The sequence below is a fragment of the Notamacropus eugenii genome, chromosome 1 (assembly GCF_028372415.1).
Source record: "Notamacropus eugenii isolate mMacEug1 chromosome 1, mMacEug1.pri_v2, whole genome shotgun sequence".
Lineage (NCBI taxonomy): Eukaryota > Metazoa > Chordata > Mammalia > Diprotodontia > Macropodidae > Notamacropus > Notamacropus eugenii.
The window spans coordinates 180,920,696-180,944,127 of NC_092872.1; the positions used below are offsets into that span (position 1 = coordinate 180,920,696).

Here is a 23,432-nt window from a genome sequence, read left to right on the forward strand (position 1 = left end):
ATTGGTCCGGAAGCGGAGGCGCGGGGGGCGGAGCCGAAGGGGCGGAACGCTCCTGGGAGGGGCGGCAGTCTGTGTGAGCGCGCTTTGCTTTCCGCTGTCTGTGTCGACGTCTGGCCTGGCTTCAGGTTTGGCTTTTGGGGAGCGGCCTAGGGGCGAGGGTGGACGGGCGGCACGGACTAGCCTGACTCTTCCCGCGGGCTCCAGGGCCCCTGGCTTTTAGGAGGGGAGATAGGTTCAGGGCGCGCAGACTCCCAGCGTGGTGCCAACGGCTCAGTTCCCATGTGCTGCGGCTGCCACAGGGTCAACGTGGCAAAAAAGAAAAGGGGGGGCCCCACGTTGGGAAGACTGGCACTGCTCTTCCAAGCAGCCCCTAGGAAAAGAAAGAGGCAGCCGTTCCCCCCCAGTGCGAACACTTTGGCACTGGTGGAGGAGGCCCCTCCTCCGCGCATGCACTGCCCCACCCCCACATCTCAGAGGCCTGTACTCAACTGAATCTCCCTAGAGGTTGGGTCGCAGGAGGCGGTGTCTTGGAGGTCTCAGTGGGGGCAAGTCTGGCAACTGTGCCCTGAGCGTGGATCCTGGGAGCCACGATGCTCTGGAGTCCCCACAAGTCCCCAAGCACCTACCCTGGAAGCCAGTAGATGCTGCCACACTTCTGCTAATGATGACCAGGATGCCTCCTTAGAATACTCATCCCAGGAATAAAGTGGGGGTCTTCCAGGGCAGCTTGGAGGGCCAGAACAACGTGATCTTGTTTCTTGTCTCTTTGGAAAGGGGGCCTGGACGTGTAGTGAAAATGTGGCCACTTCAGAAATACTCCTTCTAAGTAGTCTGAAGCTTTAATGTAACTGATGACATCTGCATAGCACCTTAACGTTCACAAAGAGCTTTGTGGCTGTTGTTCAGAGTTGTCAGATTCTTCCTGACCCTACTGGCCGTACCTGTCCATGGGGTTTTCTTGCAGAGATACTGGAGTATTTGCCACTTTCTTCTCCATAGGATTAAGGTAAACAGAGGTTGACTTGCCTAGGATCACATAGCTGGTAAGTGTCTATGGCTGGATTTCAACTCAGGTCTTCCTGACTCCAGGCCCAGACCTATCCACTGAGCCCCTAGCTGTCTCCTTCATAAAGAGCTTAAATTACTTTATTTGATGCTTATATTACCTGTTGAGTTAGATAGTACAAGTATCATTTTCAGATGAGGAAACTGAGCAACAGGGACTGAGATGCAGGTTCCATGTAGCAGATCTAGTAATGGACAAGCTCGGATTTGAACCCATGTTTTCTGACACCAAATTAGTATCTTTTTTCTGTAACCACACAGCTGTCTCTTTGGAGGAGCAGAGATGGCTTGGGCTTGGAGATTTTAGGAAGTTATGTGTCTTTAGAGTTTGTAGGATTTTCTTCTGGGTCACCCTCTTTAAAAAAAATTAGTGATATATTTTCTTTTTACATCACTAGCTTTCTGGTGTATTCTTTTCCCCTGTTTAGAAAATCATCCCTTATAATAAAAATGCTTTAAAAAAAAGTTCAGCAAAACTACCCAACGTATTGTAAAAACCTAATATATGTAGTATTCCATACCTATACCTCTTTTCTACAAAAAATGGCAAAAGTGGTCACCCTCCTAGCTCTCATTTTGGCGGCAGGCAGGAGCCAGATTTTGATAGCAGTAGGCTTTTAGATTTGGCTGGAGTCAGTGGACTTTGCCCACAGGATAACTAATTAATCGTTTATTTTGGGTGTATTTATAGAACTAGACTTCTGTGCTTTATGGTGCATAATGGTTTTTATTATTGCAAGAAAATTTTATTGTCGGCACTTAATTTCAGGGTTCAGACCAGGCTTAAAGCATCAGGAGAAGCTCAAGTCAAACTGGCAGGAAGGCAGGCCCAGCTTCTAGTCATGTTTCAGGCTCTCTCCAACATGCACTCCCCCAGCTCAACCTGGGGGCCTACTTGCAGTTGCAGCATAGCCAGGGTCAGGGTAGTTTTCATGGCATCCAGGCTGTATCCTCTCTCCTCTAGGGCAGTTTTCTGCTCAGGCTAAAGAAGGATGGCCTCTCTTCCCCCCTTTCTGTTACTGCAGAAAACAAAACACTTAGCACCTATTTATCCTTTGTGAGCTCATGTTTGGAAAGAGTAGCATCTTCCTCAGTTAAACTAGATATCTAGGGTCAAGTAGGATCAGGAGGCTTATTGGTAGAGGTTGGCCAGATGGTTGACAGCAGCAGAGGTGTTATTATCTGTGCATAATGGTTTCAAACATTGGTTTCTACCTTACAGGACTCTTCAATTGGCAGACAAGACATATCCTCCTGTAGTATATGCTGAAGTGGTTTATCAGCCAAAATTCCAGACAATCCTCAACTGCTGCCTAGTGGTCTCCAGACTACTGACTCTTGTGCCAAAGAGATAATGGAAATTTCTGTTTCAAAACACCCTAAATGTTAACATTTTGTTTACCAGAGTTGGTGGGTGTAAGCATGAGGATGAATTAATAGCTTCATATTTCCCATTTTTGAGGTTGTTTGGGCAAACCCTAACATCCAGATGTTTTTTGTTCAAAAAGAAGTGCAGACTAGTAGTTAGTCATTGACCCCCAGCAAGGGATTGATGGTGAGCCATTAGAGCCCTTTGTACCTCCTTCCTACCCAAGGATTATATGCCTTCCTTTCTTGCTTGCCTAGAGAGTAAGGCTGTGAGGGTAAAGTTCTTAGGAAAGGAGAAAATTATCTGTATTTTTTCTGTCCAACAGAAGGATCTCCAAAAACTTGATAGCGAAATGCTACTACCTCTCAGGACTGTTTGCAGTCGTACAGCAGCACTTTCTTTCAAGGAGAAATGTTGCATTAAAGAAGATGGCATTGAAGTATAGTGGAAAAGAACACTGAACTAGGGACCTGGAGATCTGGGTTCTAGATCACTTGGCTGTCTGACCTTGGACAAGTCAGTTCCTTCTGTGGATTTCACTTTCTACCTCTGTAAAATGAGGGCATTGAACTCCAAGGTTCCTTCCAGTTCTAATATTGTATATTTCTAAGGGGAGGAAGAATGATTCTTTTGGGTCTGTGAGGTGGGAAGAGTTAATTAGTAAGTCATTTGTCTCATTTTTTCCTTATCCAAGCTAGATAACTGAGTACCATCTGTGTAAATATCGTTCCCTTGGGTTAGCAGCAAGGCTCAAACTGTCTTTCCTGACCACCACTCCAACTGAGATCTTGCTTGGGATCAGGATTTCACCCTCAGTCAATCAACAAACATTATTAAGTGCCTTTTATGGGCCTGGCATTTTGGTATGTAATAGGAATATAATTACAAAGAATAAAACAATAACTGATTTCAAGGAGCTTACGTTCTAATAGGGGTCTACGTTATGTACATAAATGTAGAACCTGGCCCTGGCAATGCCCCATTATAATTCCCTAGACTGGCTTGTTCATTCCAACCAATCCTCACGCAGACAGGTCTGAGATTCTCAGAGAGTGAGGTGCCACAGCTGACTCAAAAACTCCCTCCAGGTCCTAGGAATCACCTTTTGTGAGCTGCTGTAGCCCTTCTACTAACCACAGTAGTTCCTGAGCCCCCATTGTTGTGCTTCCTGTTTATAGGGAATCAGTCTGTATTACATTACTGATTCTTGAATATAAAACATATTTAATGATGAAGCAAAAGCAAGAATAATTATAAAATCCATGTTATTCAGTATGAGGTAAATGCAAGGATAATCACAGCATTATAGTCCACCAATAAACCTGGGTCACAGTCTTCGAGTAATGCACCTCCATGTTGGTGGTGAAGAGTAGATACATAGAAACCCCTCCCTTTTTTTTAAACCACAAATGAATTAATTTATTTATGAATGAGTCAACAGCACTGCTTTCCTTCCAATAGTTAAATATAGCAGACAAGTAGAAAAGTCCCATTTTTAATATAATTTACCTTCCATCAGAACAGGCTGCTAACTGTAGGCAGTGTCTCCCCTATCTCTCCTACAGTCAGAGTTGTACTAGGAGAGCCAGTCTCATCTCCAGCAAGCTCTTCAAACCCAGCGTAAGCAGTGTCAGAACTTCCTCAAGGAAGTACAGAGCCTATAGCTATGCCCCTTGTCCTTTGTAGAGTTTAAAATGAACTGCAAGCCTGTCAGTGACTGCTTAACCGCTACCCCCAGCCCCAGCACACTGAGGCCTCCTATCCTGTCTTAAGCATCCTGCTGGAACTGCCTGCCTGTGGGTCCTCCACCCCACCAAGGCTAGCTCCCAGTGACCAAACCATTGAGTGTCACACAGTCCATCTGGTGGGTTGGTTTTACTTGTGCATAAAATGAGAAAACATTCAGTGAAGCCTTTTCTGTCATGGAATAGGAGGGTCTATAGGAATAGGAGGGAGACACATGAATGGGAAAATCCATGTGCTTGGGGGGGACAACTTATAATTCTTGCTTTCAGGCTCTGATGTCCTTGGTCCCCATTAGGAATCACCTGTACCGCAAGAAGCTACTTCTCTGCTGTTTTGGTTTTGGTCCTCACCATTCTCCTGTTGGGCATATCATCTTCTCTTTTGCCCTCAAGCTGATGAGGCACTGTTGTACAACTTCTTTTAACTCACAGTCATTTTTAACAGGGGTCTGAGAAAGTATAACACTTTCTCTAGTGACATGCCATTACTTTCAACCAGACAGCTGCAAAGCTCTTCAGGTTATCTCTTTGGGATCTGTAGACAAACAAGCCCAGTTAGCTCTTCATTCAACAGAAGTCTGCTTTGTCTAATCACCACTTTGTTTTTTCTTACAGCAAAGCACAGCAAAACTCATCTTGATTCTCATGTGCAAATGCAGACAATCCCAGCTAGCTTTCCACTTAAGTAGGATTCCATTTTGTCCAATCAGCTCCAAGGTTCTCTTTCTCCTTCTTAAACAAGAGAGGGCAGCATGGTTGGTGGTTGTCCTTCGTTCTTGAAGAGGACCAAAATGGCATCACTGTGTTGGAGTCAAGATACAGTGTATCTGACTGTAGCTGATCAGACCAATATCAACTCAGAAGGTTCTTTTTTTTTTTTTTTTTTTTTATTTTGTAATGTTTAACAGTCACTGCCATACAATTGTGATTTTATCCCCCCCACCTACCTCCCACTCCCCCCCTCCCTCCCCACGACTGCATACAATTCTGTATAGATTCTACATATACTTTCCTATTGAGTATATTTTCACTATAGTCAGAAGGTTCTATTACAGGTCAGGGATGAGTAAGTCATATGAACATTTGGGGTGGAGATATCTCTAAATGTGTGCATATCACATTTCTTTTGCAATTCTGCTTTGCTCATAGAATACAGTGCCTTCTTTGATGCAGGCACGCCATGCTAGATGGTCTTTTGACAGTATCTCCTATGGTCAAGCAATTTATTCCAGAGTTCTTCAGAGAAACCTTGAGAGTGTCCTTGTATTGATTCTTCTGACCATCATGTGAGCACCTTCCTTGTGTGAGGAAAAATAGTGTGAAAAAATAGTTTTTCAGGCAAATGTACCTTTGACTTTTGAACAATATGGTCAGCCCATCAGAGTTGCACTCTCTACAGTAAGAGTTTGAATGTTTGGCAGTGTAGCTCTAGAAAGGATTCTGATCCTTCACCTGGAAGATGGTCATTTACTAGAAAGCCAGTGTGGCTTCAGAAAGGGCCAAGGAATGGTAAATATGGTGTTTGCTGCCTGACAACATCAGGAGAGAAATGCCAGGAACATAACAGAAGTTATGTTCACAGAAGTTACACAGCATTCATTGATCTGACCAAGGCCTTTGATACTGTCAGTCAGGCTTATGGAAAATTATGTAAAAATTTGGTTGCCTGGAGAAGTTCATCAGTATTGTACATCAGTTTCATGATGGCATGCTTGCCCAGGTTCTGGGTAATAGATAATGCTCTTGTGCTTTCCCAGTCACAACAGAATGAAGCAAAGCTGTGTGCTTACTCATATGCTTTTTAGGAAGACATTTTCAGCAATATTATCAGAGGCCTTCCTTGAGGACAAACATAGCATCAACATCAGCTACTGCACTGATGGTAAATTATTTACATTGAAAAGTACATAAATGAGTTCAGCTCTCTTCCAGTGAGCTTCCCAGTAACTTCTCCAGCATTTTCTTCAGACAGTTACACAAAGCAATGACTTTCTTCCAAGAACAAAGAGAAACCTTCTCTTGGCTGCTTCATAGATTTTTTTTCACCTCTCTTAATGTCTCAAATCAGAGACTACTAGTGGTCAGTGACTGTTCTTTCTCTTATGAGATGAAACTTAATAATTTCATTTTTCTGGGAGTTATAAAACCAATAGTCCTTATTTAATCTTGTTATACTTTAAATTTTTACTGGATTTGCCACTTTTTGCCCTCATACTATTAAAACGGTCACATATAAATGAGCTGAAGGAACACAGTGCTTTGTAACATCATTACCTCAGCCAATTTTCGGCACTCAAGTCCTCTCAGTACATTCAAATGAGGGGCAGTCTTCTATTTTGGTCTTTTAATTGTCTGTGTCTTTTCACATTTCATCTGAGAAATGATGTTTATCCTTTTTTTTTTTTTTTGGGTACACAACAGTTCTTGTCTGTCCCTTTCTGTTTTAAAAATTAATTTGTTTTCGCTTTTTAGTAATCACTTCTGTAAGTTCTAAATTTTCTCCCCCTTTCTCTCCCTTCCTTCCCTGAGACAGCATGAAATCTTATATGGACTCTATACGTACATTCTTATTAAACACATTTTCACATTAGTCATGTTGCATAGAAGAATTAAAATGAATGGGAGAAACCATGAGAAAAACCAAAACAAAATATAACACAAAAGAAAATAGTCTACTTCATTCCGCATTCCAATTCCATAGTTCTTTCTCTGGATGTGGATGGCATTTTGCATCGAGTCCTTTGGGAATATTTTAGGTCCTTGGATTGCTGTGAAGGGCTAAGTCTTATCAGAAACAGTCCTGCATCCGGTGGCTGTTACTGTGTATAATGTTCTGGTTCTGCTCATTTCACTCAGCATCAGTTCATATAAGTCTTTCCAGGTTTTTCTGAAGTCTGACTATCATTTCTTGTAGCATAATAGTATTCCATTACATTCAAATACCACAACTTGTTTGGCCATTCCCCAATTGATGGACATTCCCTCAGTTTCCAGTTCTTGGCTACCACAAAAGAGCTGCTATAAATATTTTTGTACCTGTGGGACCTTTTCCCATTTTTGTGATCTCTTTGGGATACAACCCTAGAAGTGATATTGCTGGGTCAAAGGGAGTCCTTTTCTTTAAAAAAAAAAACAAAAACCAACAAATTGTTTATTTTTAACATTTATTTTTACAAAATTTTAAGTTCCTAATTCTCTCCATCTCTCCAAGTCCCTTCCTCACCTGTTGAGAAGGCAAGCAGTATGATATCAGTTATATATGTGAAATCATTTAAATATAGTTCCATATTAGCCGTGTTGCTACAAAAAGGAGAAAAATAAAGAAAGTGAAAAAAATGTACATCAATATGTATTTAAAGTTCATCAGTTCTCATTCTGGAGGTAGATAGCACTTTTCATTGTGAGTCTTTTGCAGTTGTCTTGGATCAGACTAGCCAAGTCTTTCACAGTTGATCATCACTACAGTATTGCTGTTACTATGTACAATGTTCTAGTTCTGCTCACTTTCCTTTGTATCATTTCATATGAGTTTTCCCAGGCTTTTCTGAAACCATCCTGCTTGCCATTTCTTGTATCACAATAGTTGTTCAGTTTTTTCAGTCATATCAGACTCTTCATGACCTCATTTGGGTTTTCTTGGCAAAGATTTTTAGAGTGGTTTGTTATTTCCTTCTCCAGCTCATTTTACATTTATAAGGAAACTGAGGCAAGGATCACACAGCTACTAAGTGAAGCCAGATTTGAATTCAGGAAGATGAGCCTTCCTGACTCCAGGTCCAGTACTCTATCCACTATGCCACCTAGCTGCCCAATAGTATTCTGTCACAATCATGTGCAACAACTTGTTCAGCCATTCCCCCATTGATGGGCATCCCTTCAATTTCCAGTTCTTTGCCACAACAAAAAGCTGCTATAAATATTTTTGTATAAATAGGTCCTTTTCCTTTTTCTTTGATCTCTTTGGGATACAAACTTACTAGTGGTGTTGCTGTGTCAAAGGGTATGCACAGTTTCATAGCCCTTTGAGCATGGTTCCAAATTGTTCTCCTTTCTGTCCCTTTCAGCATTTCAAACATTCACATGCTAAATGGGCAGTACCATAGAATTAATATAATATGTTAATTAATACCTGCATTAGTATATAGAATATAAAAAAGAGAGGATGGGGAACTAGACCCATGATTTAATTGACACAGGAAATTCCTTTTACCCATGCAGGTAAGTGTCTTCTTCTCTGCAACTTAGTGTTAGAAAATAAATACAAATAAATACAGAGTAATTAAAATGCAAGGTAGTTTATGAGGGAGGGAAGTGATAATTGGAAGCATCAATATTTTTTTTATGGAGAAGGTAATATATGAATTATGTCTTTAAGGAAGAGGAATTCTGAGTTGGAGGTGAGGAAAGAGTGCATTGCAAGTATGGGGATGACTAGTACAAAGGATTAGAGTTGGGAGATGAAGTGTTTTGTTTGAGGAACAGAGGGAAAGCCAGTTTGACTTGGTTGTAGAGTTCTGGATGGGAGGTAATATACAATGCGCCTGGAAAGATAGATTGAGGCCAGGTTACAGAGGACTTTAATTGGTTAATATAGAAGATCAAATTTGAGCAGAATATGACAGTTGAAGACCAGATGGTGGGGAAAGACAATTAACAACTTTGTGTATTAGAGTTTTTGAAGTAATATTACCTTCACTAAAACCAGGAGTGCTTATGGCTCAATAAGAGTGATTTGGAACTTCCCAAAGAAAAATTTGTATTCCACTTCTTATCTTGTCTTTCACAGCAAGAGCACAAGCTATTACTCGACCTTGGTAAGAAATGTAGAAGGTCTTGTTAGTAAGTAATAGTCCTTCACAGTAGTAGTACTTTAGCCATAAATAAATGAGATGGATATCTGTGAAGTGGGAAGTGAGTGGAGTCAGAGTAGACTGTCTGGTGTTTTATTTTGTCAGCAACCCCTGTGGTTGGTGGAATTTGGGGAGAACACTGTCCTGCTAGTGATTCTCATTGCTTAAGGGCTGGATAGAATCTAGATTCTGACAACCTAATGAAAGTATTAAGTGTTCTGTCCTAGGTGGTCTGGCCTGGGTTGAGCAAGCCCTGTGACCCTGTCATCCTTGAATCAGTCCCATGGACATTTGGCCAACCACATCTATCTCCCTTACTTTTTCCATCTCTTAAGTGAGAGAGGAGGTAGACAGGAGTTCCAGGAGATTAGTGTTTTTGCTTCAAGGTCACAGCTTTGTGGTAGTAAGATCTAAGGAAGGAATATAAAATTCTGGCCATCCTCCTTACTGCCCAGTACCTGATCTTGTCTTAGAAGTGAAAGGTCAGAATCAGGGGAAGTAGGTTACCTCTTCCAGGGCCCAAATCCATTCCCCAAATGAGAGACTAGGGAGACACTATTCTCAAAGGTAACTATGCTCCCTTTAGACCATAGTTTCATAACTGGTCGTCCCTGAATTTTTTAAAAAATTATTTTGGTACTATTTCCACATAATTGGAGTTTTTTGGGTAAATTTATGTATTTTTTTCCTCAATCACTTTAAAATGTTCCAAGAAGAGATTTGTATACTTCACCAGACTGCCAAAGGGATCCATAACACAGAAAAAGTTACAGATTCCCTGCTACAGACTGTAGTTGGAAAGGTTGACCTGTAGACCAAAAGTCTGTCCTGATCCTTTGCTGACCACCAGTCCCATGCCTAGTCCTTTTATTTTTGGGACAGCACACTGGATGAGTGGAGACTAGGGATACACAGACTTGGAGTGTCAGATCTGCAAGAGACCTTCAGTGTTCTCTCTGTCTTTACAAATGAAGAACCAGAAACTCAGAGGGAAAATGCTTTGCATTTAGTAGGCATTTGGTAAATGTTTGTTGAATTGATTTGTCCTCTGTCACTTAGTTACTCATTGGTAGAACTTTGACTAGAGCCTAGATGTCCTGAGTTCCAGCCCTTATATCCATTTCACTAGACTCTGGGAAACCCAACCTGGGGAAATTGTTGAAAACTTAACTGTTAACCACCAGTTGAAATTCTGAGTGCCTCTCATACGCATTGACAGGAAAACAGTGATAGCCCCTCTTGCCCAGGAACAAACAGAGGCAATGTAGTATGATGAAGATCCTTGCATATGAGTTAAAGCATAGCTTTGCCACTTCCTAGCTGCAAGACCTTGGATTCATCACCTAACCTCTCTAAACCCATCTCCTCATCTATAAAACAGAAATAATAAGGTGCAGCATGAGAGAGTAGAAAGAGCATTGAACTTGGAGACAGAAGGTGAACTTGATAACTTTGGGGTCCTAGGTCAGACAGTTTACTTTTCTGAGTTTAGGTTTCCTCATCTGTAAAATGGGTATAATACTTAGGGTGTCTACCTCACAGGGTTATTGTGTAGGTTGTAAATTAAAGTACTTTGTAAATTTTGAAGTACAATATAAATATCAGCTGTTATAATGTTTCTGTCAATAGTGGAAGTGTTGATATGCCTACTTCTTGGATGGGTGAACCAGGGAGAGAATGAATCTAGGGACTCTACCTTTATTGTGCCGACTTTCTGGTTAAGACAAGACATGCCCACATATAAAAAGTCAACTAACCCTTTAAGATTTAGATAACATAAATATCTCAGGCAGTTGGAACATTAAGTGATCAATAATGGCTAGCTTATGCTAGTCTGACTATTTATTCTGACTTCCATTTTTGTAAATGTAATTCAATTCAACAAATATTTTTTAAGCCCTACTCCTATGAGACACTGTGCTAGGCAGTGGGACTAGACACACACACACACACACACACACACACACACACACACACACACACTCTCTCTCTCTCTCTCTCTCTCTCTCTCTCTAAATGCTTATACTTTGTTGTGTAGAAAAAACACATGCACAGAAGATTAAATATAAAATATATGCACAGTGATTTCTGGGGAAATAGAGCTATAAGACTGGTATAAGAAGCACTGGTAATGTTCATTTGATTAACAGTGCCTAAGTAAGAGATGGAAAGGGGGACCAGCAAGGCACATGACCAGTCACTATTCCTGTCTGGTAGTGAAAACGGCATAGAGTCTGGGGGCCTGGTTCATCATTGAAGCAGGGAGGAATGTTTGAGGTACTCAGAAGATCATCTCCTTGAAGGCAAGGACAATTTATTTTTCATTTTGTCTTTGTTTCCTCAGTGCCTAGCCCAGCGCCTTGCCTACTTGTGGTCAAGGTCACTTTTTTTCAGTCTCTTTCTCCAAACCAACCTGGTTCTTCCAGGATAAACTTAAGGTCCTTTTGCTTTGTGAAGCCTTTTCTGACTGATATAGCTCACACTGATATCTCTCTTTTCTGAACTTAGTCCACAGCACATGTATTCTAGACCTTCTAGATCATGCATTCAATCAATAAACATTTTCATACACCTGTTGTGTGACTGACATTGTGCTGGGAAAAAGGACTAAAGTGACTTAGTTCTTATCCTTAAGGAGCTTGTATTCTTTTGGGGGGAAACATGCATATAATCTAGGTAATTTTTTGATGAGTGGGGAGAGAGACTAGCATCTGGAGATCATTTGAGCTAAACAAAAAGGCCAATTTGACTGGATTAGAGAAAATGTGAAGGAGGAATTTTGTGTCATAAGCCTGGAAAGGTAGTTTGGAGCCAGGTTTAAAACACTGAATGTTAAACAGGAGTTTCTGTTTGATCCTGGAGGTAATAAGGAACCACTGGAGTTTATTGAGCAAGGGAGTGATACAGTCAGAACTGTCCTTTTAGGATTCTCATTTGGCATCTATGTAAAGAATGCATAAGAAGGAGAGATACTTGAGACTAATTAAGAGGTTATTGGAATAGTCTAAGATGGTACTGGTGAAGGGCAAGGAGAGCTTGAACTGGAGTGGTGGCTGTGTAAGTAAAAAAAAGAATCAGATGTAAGATGTTACAGAAGTAGAATCAAGAATTGAGGATCAAGGAAGAGGGAAGATGTGTGTCTCTTTCTGCCATCCCCAGAACTCCCCTGGACTCTTTGCCTGCTGCCCTGGGGCAGGGGTAGAGTTGAGAAATCCCTGAGTTAGCAACAAGGGTGTTGTGGGTTGGTGCCTCATACCTGTCTCAAGACCTCAGACCTGTTAAAATGCTTGTGGGGACCATACAAACCTGAATCTATAAACTTGGGTGACCAGAATGATGGTGGTACCCTTGATAGAAATAGGAAGACAGGAAAAGGGTTAGGCTCAGGGGGCAAGATACTGAGTTCTGTTTCAGGAAGGTTGAGTTTGAGATGTGACAAGGACATGCCATTTAAATGCCCAAGAGTCAGTTGGTGATGCAGGGATGGAACTCAGGAGAGAAACCAGGGCTGGATATACAGATCTGGCAGACAGCTGAACAGAGATAATGACTGTCTCCATGGGAACTAATAAGGTCATTGAAAGAGGATCTAGAGAGAAGAGGGACCAAGGCAGAACCTTGGGAAATAGCCCCAGTTAAGGAGTAGTGTATGGACAGTGATCTAGCAAAGGAAACTAAGAGAATGGCCAAGAGAGGGCAGTCCATTGCTCTCCAGTTGTTGCCTATCCTTGATCTAGACTGAATTCCTTTAGGGCCAAGATTGAGTCTTCTGCTTATTCTTTTTTTATTTTTCAATTTATTTTATTTTATTTTTTAAAATTTATTTATTTATTTAACTTTTAACATTCATTTTATCAAAATTTTGGGTTCCAAATTTTCTCCCCTTTTGTCCCCTCCCCCCACCCCAAAACACCGAGCATTCTAATTGCCCCTATCACCAATCTGCTCTCTCTTCTATCATCCCTCTCTGCCCTTGTCTCTATCTTCTCTTTTGTCTTGTAGGGCCAAATAACTTTCTATACCCCTTTACCTGTATTTCTTATTTCCTAGTGGCAAGAACAGTACTCGACAGTTGTTCCTAAAACTTTGAGTTCCAACTTCTCTTCCTCCCTCCCTCCCCACCCCTTCCCTTTGGAAGGCAAGCAATTCAATATAGGCCAAATCTGTGTAGTTTTGCAAATGACTTCCATAATGGTCGTGTTGTGTAAGACTAACTATATTTCCCTCCATCCTATCCAGCCCCCCATTACTTCTATTCTCTCTTTTGATCCTGTCCCTCCCCATGAGTGTTGACCTCAAATTGCTCCCTCCTCCCCATGCCCTCCCTTCTATCATCCCCCCCACCCTGCTTATCCCCTTATCCCCCCCTTTCCTGTATTGTAAGATAGGTTTTCATACCAAAATAAGTGTGCATTTTATTCCTTCCTTTAGTCGAATGTGATGAGAGTAAACTTCATGTTTTTCTCTCACCTCCCCTCTTTATCCCTCCACTAATAAGTCTTTTGCTTGCCTCTTTTATGAGAGATAATTTTCCCCATTCCATTTCTCCCTTTCTCCTCCCAATATATTTCTCTCTCACTGCTTGATTTCATTTTTTTAAGATGTGATCTTCAATTCCCTCTGTGCACTCTGTCTCTATGTGTGTGTGCGTGTGTGTGTGCATGTGCATGTGTGTGTGTAATCCCACCCAGTACCCAGATACTGAATAGTTTCAAGAGTTACAAATATTGTCTTTCCATGTAGGAATGTAAACAGTTCAACTTTTATAAGTCCCTTATGACTTCTCTTTGCTGTTTACCTTTTCATGCTTCTCTTCATTCTTGTGTTTGAAAGTCAAATTTTCTTTTTAGCTCTGGTCTTTTCATCAAGAATGCTTGAAAGTCCTCTATTTCATTGAAAGACCAATTTTTTCCCTGAAGTATTATACTCAGTTTTGCTGGGTAGGTGATTCTTGGTTTTAGTCCTAGTTCCTTTGACTTCTGGAATATGATATTCCACGCCCTTTGATCCCTTAATGTAGAAGCTGCTAGGTCTTGTGTTATCCTGATTGTATTTCCACAATACTTGAATTGTTTCTTTCTAGCTGCTTGCAATATCTTCTCCTTGACCTGAGAACTCTGGAATTTGGCCACAATGTTCCTAGGAGTTTCTCTTTTTGGATCTCTTTCAGGCGGTGTTCTGTGGATTCCTTGAAGACTTATTTTGCCCTCTGGTTCTAGAATCTCAGGGCAGTTTTCCTTGATAATTTCATGGAAGATGATATCTAGGCTCTTTTTTTGATCCTGGCTTTCAGGTAGTCCCATAATTTTTAAATTGTCTCTCCTGGATCTATTTTCCAGGTCAGTTGTTTTTCCAATGAGATAGTTCACATTATCTTCCATTTTTTCATTCTTTTGGTTTTGTTTTGTGATTTCTTGGTTTCTCATAAAGTCATTAGCCTCCATCTGTTCCATTCTAATTTTGAAAGAACTATTTTCTTCAGTGAGCTTTAGAACCTCCTTTTCCATTTGGCTAATTCTGCTTTTGAAAGGATTCCTTTCCTCATTGGCTTTTTGAACCTCTTTTGCCAGTTGAGTTGGCCTATTTTTCAGGGTGTTATTTTCTTCAGCATTTTTCTGGGTCTCCTTTAGCAGGGTGTTTACTTGTTTTTCATGCTTTGCTTGCATGTCTCTCATTGCTCTTCCCAGTTTTTCCTCCACCTCTCTAACTTGATTTTCAAAATCCTTTTTGAGCTCTTCCATGACCTGAGCCCATTGGGTGGGCTGGGATACAGAAGCCTTGACTTTTGTGTCTTTCCCTGATGGTAAGCATTGTTCTTCCTCATCAGAAAGGAAGGGAGGAAATACCTGTTCACCAAGAAAATAACCTTCTATAGTCTTATTTTTTTTCCCTTTTCTGGGCATTTTCCCAGCCAGTGACTTGACTTCTGAGTATTCTCTTCACACCCACTTTGCCTCCAGGTCTGCCCAGCCAGCGCTTGGGGTCTGAGATTCAGATGCTGCTTCCCAGCCTCAGGGCTTTGGGCAGGGGCAGGGCTGCTATTCAGTGTGAGATTAAGTTCAGGTGCTTAGGTGGGGGCAGGGCTGCCTCTTGGGCTCAGTTCCCTCAGGGGGTTTATGTGGAGACCTTCAACAATGGATCCGAGATCCTGCCTGCTTTGGGAGCCCTTGTCTGCTGCTGCCTCCGTTGCTGCCTCCTGAGGGGGCCTGAGTTATGGGGACACCCCGCTCCCCTCCTGGCAAGCCAAAAAGACTCTCACTGACCTTTAGTGCCCGTGGGTGGAGGAACCTACGTGGGTGGAGGAACCTACGCAGCTGCTGGAAATTCTGTCCCTGAATCCTGCTCAGATCCGCTCCTCTGGGCGCCCACGTGGCCAACGCAGGGCTGGGCTCCAGGTCCGCAGCGTGAAGGACCTTTTGCGAGAGGTTTTCAGGCTCTCTGGAACAGAAATTGCGTCCGCTCCGTTGTTCTGTGGCTTCTGCTTCTCCAGAATTTGTTGGTAGTTCTTTTTTACAGATATTTTATGGGCTGTGGGTTCGGAGCTAGTGTATGTGTGTCTTTCTACTCCGCCATCTTGGCTCCGCCCCTCTTCTGCTTATTCTTCAGAACAATCACAAACAGGGCTGAGAGTGGCAGTGGGGGATCAGGAAAAACTTCATGGATTGTCAATATGGTAAGAGGACTAGTGCAGGTGGCAGGTCATAATAGCAGGAAGTGATTGATGTTTGGGTCATCACCTCTGAGAAACATCCTCAGTGCCCTCTTCATTCCCCCCTTTTCCCAGTTCTGTGTGCGAGAGGAACATGAAGGTAGATTTGCCCAGCTTCAATATTGACACTCCCCGATGGGACCAGGGTACCTTCATGGGTCGACTGAAGCATTTCTTCAATATCACAGACCCTCGTACAGCTCTTGTTTCAGAGCAGACGCTGGATTGGGCCAAAATGATGGTTGAAAGTAGCCGGTGAGTATCCAGAGGTGCCCAGCAGCCCTAGAGGTGTGGCAAGGGTGGGCTCAGTTGGCATCCTGGATAGTTAAGAGATGTCTAGGGTGTGTGGGTGTGTGTACTTTGGGAAGGTAAAACAATACAGACTGGTTGGGGTCTTTTTCTGGGAGGCTAACTTTTCTTTTCCCCTGGCTTGGGGGCTGATGGTTGCAGGCATGGTGCTGTACCCCCAGGCACCAGCCAGGAGCAGCTGCTGTATGCCAAGAAGCTATATGATTCAGCCTTCCACCCAGACACTGGGGAAAAGATGAATATGATTGGGCGAATGTCATTTCAGGTGCCAGGAGGCATGGCCATCACAGGCTGTATGCTCCAGTTCTACAGGTGGGACTGGCTAGGGGTGGGTAGGTAGGGAGGACTTGGCAGGGACTCCAGGCCATTTTCCCCACTGTAGATAGAGTGAAGGAAAGTCTGTATCCTCTGTTTTAATCTCTAGCAGCTTTAGAGCTGTTTCCCCCCTGCCCCTCCTCATCCTGGAAAGGGATAGTATATTCTTGTCATCAGATACTTGGCTCTTCTTCACCCCTTTTTTTCCTTCCACAGAACAATGCCTGCAGTGGTTTTCTGGCAGTGGGTGAACCAGTCCTTCAATGCCTTGGTCAACTACACTAACAGGAATGCAGCCAACCCCATATCAGTCAGGTCTGAGATTTCTTTACAGTTTTCTCCTTGATTCCAGGGATGGAGGATCCCCAGAGTCTGCCCCAGCAGGGACAGTTGGAGCATACCTAGCCTAGTGCTCTTCACTCTTCCTCCACCACTGTGGAAAAGCGTTGAGGACTGGCATCTTTCTCAAGGCTAGCTTTGTCTTCAGCCTGGTTTCTATGTCTTTGAAGATTCAAGGCTTAGGGTCCAGCTGGACAGTCTCTTCCATCACATCTTGCTCCTAGTTCTGCGCACAGTATCTCTTTCGTCCTTCTAGGCAGATAGCTGTATCCTACTTCACAGCCACCACCACAGCCCTGGCCACTGCCCTGGGGCTTAATGCGTACACCAAGGTATGCCATGGGTCCACGGGCTGCCACGAGGGGGCAGCAAAGTCCTGGGGAAATGTCTGGGGTGGGTATACTGGTGGGGTTACCACAAATGAGAGGCAGCACCTGGGGCTGGAGAATAGTTATTGGGGTAGAGGGCCAGGGGTCCCTTTAGCCAACTCCATGGGGGAGAAAAGGAATGTCTGGAGCTCGAGTGTTCTGTTTTTATATGGTCCTTAGGGATTGTAGATCTTCAAACCTTCCTCACTCCTTACATAGGCTGGCATCTCCCACTGTTCCCACAGAAAGCCCCACCCTTGGTAGCCCGATGGGTACCCTTTGCTGCCGTTGCTGCTGCTAACTGTGTGAACATCCCGATGATGAGGCAACAGTGAGTAGCATTCCCCTTCATGCTTCCTTTCTTGGTCCCTCCTCAAATGATCGTGCACAAAGTTTTCTGTTATTATGTTGTATTCCCCCAGGAGGAAGCAAGCTCCTTGAAGGGAAGGTTTTTTGTTTTGTTTTCCCAGTACTGATACTTATTGGACTGGATCATTGGACAAAGGATGTGTGTCTGTGCGTCTGTCTGTTTGTGTGTCTGTTAATTCTCCCTGCTTTGTGTTCATGTTAAGGCATGCCCCTGTTTCCCAGGTGACCTAAGGCAAGTATGGAGACTGAAACAAAACTTAAGAGAAGACAGTAATGGACAAAACAGAATAGATACCATCTGAAGGAAGCAGATGGAGGAGATACCACTGGCCACTTGAATTGAGCAGACTGTCTTTTGAGTTGTAGTTTGGGCCCAAATTTTCTGGCAGCTGAATTAAATAAAGAGAGGCAGAGAACTGTGCAGTTTTGGTTTCCGATGATTGAAAGCAGACAGTGACCATCCATCTATTTCTAGGGAGCTCATCCATGGCATCAGCGTGACTGACGGGAATTCTCAGGAGCTAGGTCGATCACGGGTGAGCTGGAGGCATCTGTGTGTTGGGGATGAAGAGGGGGGAGGGAGGAAGTCAGAATTCTTTTCATATTCTAGGCATGTGCTGATCCTTGAATTGGGGTAATAACTTATACTCTCTTCTGCTATTTTCTTTGCTTATGATTTACCCTCTTTAATTCTTTCTGCTCTCATGCTTGGTCATCCATAGGGCCTTTAATGGGGGGTATAGCTGGCCTTTGGGCCATAGTTAGATTTAACTAAGGGCAGTTAGGTGGTACAGTAGATGGAATGTCAGGCCTGGCCTCAAGACAACTCATTTTCCTGAGTTTAAATATGGCTTCAGACACTTACTAGCTGGGTGACCCTGGGCAAGTTACTGCACCCTGTTTGCCTCAGTTTCCTTTTCTGTAAAATGAACTGGAGAGGAAAAGGCAAAGCCCTTTAGTATCTTCACCAAGAAAACCTCAAATGGAGTCACCAAGAGATGGACACGACTGAAAAATGACTAAGCAGCAACACCAACAGCAAAGATGTGGCTGTGGCCTTCCAGGAGAGCTGTCCCCTGCATGTGTCATTGTGCTGGTGTCTGACCCCTGCATGTGCGTGGAATGGGCTGAGATCTAGGTTCTCTGATGGGTCCTTCTTTCCATTCTTCCTGCTCTCAGAAAGCTGCAGTCATCGGCATCTCCCAGGTGGTCATTTCCCGAATCACCATGGCAGCTCCTGGGATGAGTAAGAACTGCAGAGCCACCCGTTCCCTGGGATGACCCCCTGGGAGGGTGGAAGGACTGAGAATGGGGGTGGGGCCTGTCTTACACTGTCATATTGGTTTTGTTGTATACTGAGGAAACAGGCAGCTTTTTTTGCAACTGAAACTGAGGCCAGTTAGGTTGTTGAAGGTTCATAAGAACTTTTTCCAACCCTTCTCGTAGGACTTTGCCCTGTTACTGTCTTCTTCCTCAAGTGGCCTGGGATTGGGGGGTGAGGAATGTGGCAGTCAGACTAACATCTGGCTTTCCCCATATCATTGAGACTTTGTCCTTGAGCCATCAAGAAAGGAGGCAAAGGAACAGTTAGTTCACTAGTTTGATTTCAGAAAGGAATTTGGGGAAGATTTAGGGATGTGCCTCTTGACTGTCTCTCTCCTACCTAATTCTGTTCCCTTTCTAGTCTTACTCCCAGTCCTCATGGAAAGGCTGGAGAAGTTGACCTTCATGAAGGTGAGTGATTCACAGCACCATGGATTTAAAGCTAGAAGGGACTACAGAGACCATGAAGTCCAACTACTTTATTTTACAGATAAGGAAACAGAGGTTGAAAGAGGTTAGGGTCACATAGCTAATAAGTATCTGAGGCAAAATTTGGACAAACAGACCTTCCTAAATCCACTCTGAACCTGTGCCACCACATTGTTGTTTCTTTTACCTTCTCCCCCTACCCATTATCCCAAATAAGCCTGCACCTAGGGTTTCTTAACTCTCCTAATTCTTCGCTAGCTACTACTACTTAATCCCTCTCCTCTCCTCAGCAATATATGCTAGGGCAGGGCTCATACACAGATCTGTATAACACTTCCCCTGGTATAGTTTCCAACCTTCTTGTAAGAATGGTCTCCCTTTACCCCCACCTCCCCACTGGCTCCTTGTCCCTCCATTTCTGCAAGAAAAATTGGTATCTGGGTCTCCTTGTTGTTAACTGGACAGGAAGTCACAGAAGCTCCATCCATCTCTGTTTTTTTCTTTTTTCCCCAGAAAATTCAGTTCCTGCATGCCCCTCTGCAAGTGATGCTAGCAGGGGGTTTGTGAGTATTGCTTTCTCTGGCTTGTGTTCTTAGGGATCCTGGGAGGGACACTCAGTCCACATTACAGAAGAGTATCTGTGTTGCTGATTTGCGTAACATGCCCTCATTTAAACTTTTTGGAAAGCAAATGGTGGCAGAGGTGGCCTCAAGGGTAAAGGGAGCAGTAGTTTCCCACCTGAAGGGGTCTCTCTGGACTGTCTGTAGAAATAAGTGGCAACTATTAACTCCTACAGTGCCCTTTAGCTCCATGGGCTTCCACAAAACCTTCCCTGAGCAGAATTGGGCAGAGGGGGTTGGCAGTGACCTGGCACTGGTTCAGCCAGAGCCATGTTGAGCTAGCAAAGCCTTGTATAATAAGTTAAATCCATGAGTCCTTTCTTTCACATGAGCTGTGTTTCCTTGCTTGTCCTCTCCTTTTACCATGTACTCATGCTCTTTAGGCACTTGAAAGTGACAAATTTCACTTGGCTGTCAGGGTAGACACTTGGATATTTGAGTGAAAGGGAAAGAAAGACTTGGTATTGATTATGAGGGTCATTGGACTCTTATAAGCCAGAGTTAGGAGTGACTTTGTATATTCTTTCCTCTTACAGTCTGGTCTTCATGGTACCTGTGGCCTGTGCCATCTTTCCACAGAGATGGTAACTCTTCATTTTTCCCTTTGTTTTAGTGGCTGGACCCTTCTCCATTCTTGCTTGATGCCTTGGGTGTGGAGAGGGAATCATAGGAACATAGATTTAAAGTTGGAAGGGGCACTGGAGATAGTCCAATCCCAAGAAGACTGAGGCTTAGAAAAGGAAAATGATTTGCCCAGAGTCATGCAGATAACATGAGACCAGGTTATAACAGGAAACCCCTTGTCACCACACAGTCACCAGTCACTTTCGTTTGAACTAAATAAGGTGGATATCATATTTGCAACTGAACAATTACTGGCTAGGACGATTCTTCAGACGTTTTCTTTGTCCACAGCATAGTCCCCTTCCCTTCCCCCCACCCCCCAATTGCTTTGTTTCATACCTGAATTATTAAAGGCATCACCCTTCTTTTGTCAGTGAGATGGCAGTCTCACATCTGGAACCTGAGCTCCAAGACTCCCTCAAAGCTAAGCATGGAGACCTCATATCATTCGTCTACTTCAACAAAGGACTCTGAAGTACCTCCTTTTCATCTCCTGGCTACTCCAGGCTCTCAGAACTTCCTTCTCCCCTTCCCATTTCCCCATAAAGTATAAAAGCCAGGCTGAATTTCAGGGTGGACTAGATTCCTTCCATGCTCAAGCCCTGCTCTTCCCACTGCAGGCTGCTCAGGTCAGCCTGTAGGGGAGAGAACATGGAACAGCAAAGAACAGAAGCTAAAATCTGAGTGACCAGCTGTGAGGGCACTGTTCTGCCAGACCCTACTCCAATCTTCATGCCATATGGTCTCCCTGTCACTCAAACACATTGTCAGCCTTTACACCTAAGGGCCTCTGGTCCCTTGTGGAGAAGGGAGCTTCTAAGGTATGAGTAAAGGGGATTAAGGCAGTTCCCCAAAGTTGTTTTCAAGAGAATGGGGGCTGATACTTTAGAATTTCAGGTCACAGTCTGAATCAGAGACATTTACTTGACTAAGAGGGGCAGTGGAGAAATCTCCAAGCCAACTCTTCCTAGTTCTAACTACAGATATACTGAAAAACTTAGGGATGCCTTTTCCCCACCTTTGATACTTAGTTGTGTGACCCTGGGAAAGTCATTTAACCTCTTTTGGCATCAGTTTCCTATCTTTAAAATGAGGTTAATGATACTCAAAGTACCTACCTCACAGGGTTTCGAGGATCAAATGACCTAAGGTTTATTGCTTTGAAAGTCTTAAAACATTCCATAAATGTCCAGTTAGTATTACTTTTTCCATTCCTACCACAACAGCCACTCTGTCTTAAATCTTCAGGGGCTGGTCAGACCAAATCTTGTGCAAATCTCTGGCTGCCAAATTTTTCCTTGTTGAAATTCCCCCCTTCCCCAGTTGCAGGTATTGAGGCAGGACTTCCCATTCCTGGGGTTTATAGGTTGTGCCTGAGGCCACTGCCTCTGGTCACCAGGCAGGCTGATTGTTTAGACTGCGAGCCATCTCTTGGGTGTTTTATTGCTGTTTGAGGTGGAAAATCACCTGATTATTATTATTTTTTAATTAAATTTATCACCTGTGAATGAAAGCCCTCCCCCAAGAGCCAGCATAGTTGGGTAGGTCTCCATTGAAACCCATTTCCTAGTCTTCCCCCTCCCTGGCCTCTGCCAAGAATATGGTGCTGAGTAAGGTTAGGGAAGAATGATTTCAATACAAACAAAAAAGATCCTTCACTGAAGTGCCAGACCTCTTTGAGCCTTCCTTACCCTAATGTCCCCCAAGACTGAGCTGCCTTGTGTGATTATGGGGGGGGGGGGTGTCAATTTTTAACCCTGTGGGGCTAACATAGACAAGAACTTTGTTTCATTTTATTTCTCTTGAGAAGCTGTTACTGTGAATTGAATAAATCTTTTAAAAGATTTAAAAATCTCTTCAATAAAAAGGCTTAAACATCTCTTTTTAAAGGTGATCCAGTCATCTCTTCTTAGCATGCTCTGGCCTCCATTGGTTTATGGATTCTCTCAGGGTAGTGTGGAAATATGCCTAAAATCTAGAGCCTTTGCATCTGGCATCATTAGAAAGAGTAAAGGGAATAAGCCTTGGTTGGGTTCTTGGAACCTGTCACTTTTCCCCTTCCCTCCCAACCCCCCAGTATCCCAGAGAGTAGAGCACTGACCAAGCTGAGCAGGTTTTTGGCAGGTGTGGAAATGGAAAGGCCTAGCTTCAAGCCATCATAGCAGGCTTTGGCCAGCACTTTGCTTTGTAGGAATTCCGATCCTAGGAGGTGATCCTTTATTTCCAGAAATCTTTTCTAAACTTTAGCCCCTCCCTAGTCTCCCACTCCCCCAGTTCTCTCTCCTAGCAGCAGGTATTTCTGCTCTGGCCCCTGCTCATTACCCCGAAATTACTCTTGCTTCTATACTCAAAGTGCAAGGAGCGGACAAAGCTGACTGGACCTGGAGTTGGACACCTGGATTCTAGTCCTGATTTTGCCACCCTTTCTTTAAGAACTCAGAGAATCATTCTCCTCTCTGTGTTTCAGTCTAATTTGTAAAATGTGGGATGTTAGATTTGAAATGTAGTGAAAGATCACTGTATCTAGAATCAACAAAGGTGAGTTTGAATTCCAGCTTTGCTACTTACTGTGTGACCTTTATGCCACATCCACTCTGGGCTCAATTTTTAAAATAGGTAAATTGGACTGAATGACCACTAACATCCTGTGCAGCTCTGATTCTTGTGATCTATGGTGTGAAAAGGTAAGATGAGATAGTAATAATACTCACAATTTTTATAATTTTATGGTTACAAAGTCCTTTGTATAAATTACCTCGTTTGATTCTGTAACAGGTCTGTGAGGCAGTTAGTGGCAAGCATTATCCCTGTTTTACAAATGAAACCATAGACAAAGCTTAGATAAGGTGACTTACCTCAAAGAATTCTGGTAGTGGGAGTCTTTGCCAGATGCGTATAGAACCAAGACTGGTGAGGGTAATTCTGTTCCAAATACCTCACTTGGGTGGGGAGTCACTTTCCTTCACCCAGGCTGAGTCCATGTTAAAGTTTAGAAAAG

General features: G+C 43.2%; 1 protein-coding gene across 5 annotated transcripts; it reads left to right on the forward strand.

Moving 5' to 3' along the window:
* Window positions 1–42: 42 nt before the first annotated feature.
* On the forward strand, window positions 43–22,323 carry SFXN2 (sideroflexin 2). 5 transcript variants are annotated; one of them, XM_072621259.1, is made up of 13 exons: window positions 71–125; window positions 15,636–15,702; window positions 15,814–15,993; window positions 16,189–16,359; window positions 16,579–16,677; window positions 16,958–17,033; window positions 17,315–17,400; window positions 17,914–17,974; window positions 18,618–18,684; window positions 19,123–19,172; window positions 19,704–19,753; window positions 20,347–20,394; window positions 20,809–22,323. In XM_072621259.1, exons 3-13 carry the CDS (start codon window positions 15,833–15,835, stop codon window positions 20,906–20,908), a joined length of 969 nt encoding a protein of 322 aa, XP_072477360.1. In that variant the 5' UTR covers window positions 71–125; window positions 15,636–15,702; window positions 15,814–15,832; the 3' UTR covers window positions 20,909–22,323. The 5 variants fall into 5 exon arrangements, with proteins under 5 accessions (XP_072477342.1, XP_072477377.1, XP_072477360.1 ...); XM_072621267.1 differs by lacking the exon at window positions 71–125 and adding an exon at window positions 13,845–15,528; XM_072621241.1 differs by lacking the exon at window positions 15,636–15,702 and having other exon boundaries at window positions 43–125.
* Window positions 22,324–23,432: the final 1,109 nt, after the last annotated feature.

What these genes read in the sequence shown, in the direction of transcription:
- SFXN2 (XM_072621241.1), top strand. Translation starts at nt 15,833, where the DNA reads ATGAAGGTAGATTTGCCCAGCTTCAATATTGACACTCCCCGATGGGAC. An exon ending in TGTATGCTCCAGTTCTACAG is followed by an intron (nt 16,360 to 16,578) that starts GTGGGACTGGCT and finishes TTCCTTCCACAG; the next exon opens with AACAATGCCTGCAGTGGTTT. An exon ending in GCCAACCCCATATCAGTCAG is followed by an intron (nt 16,678 to 16,957) that starts GTCTGAGATTTC and finishes TCGTCCTTCTAG; the next exon opens with GCAGATAGCTGTATCCTACT.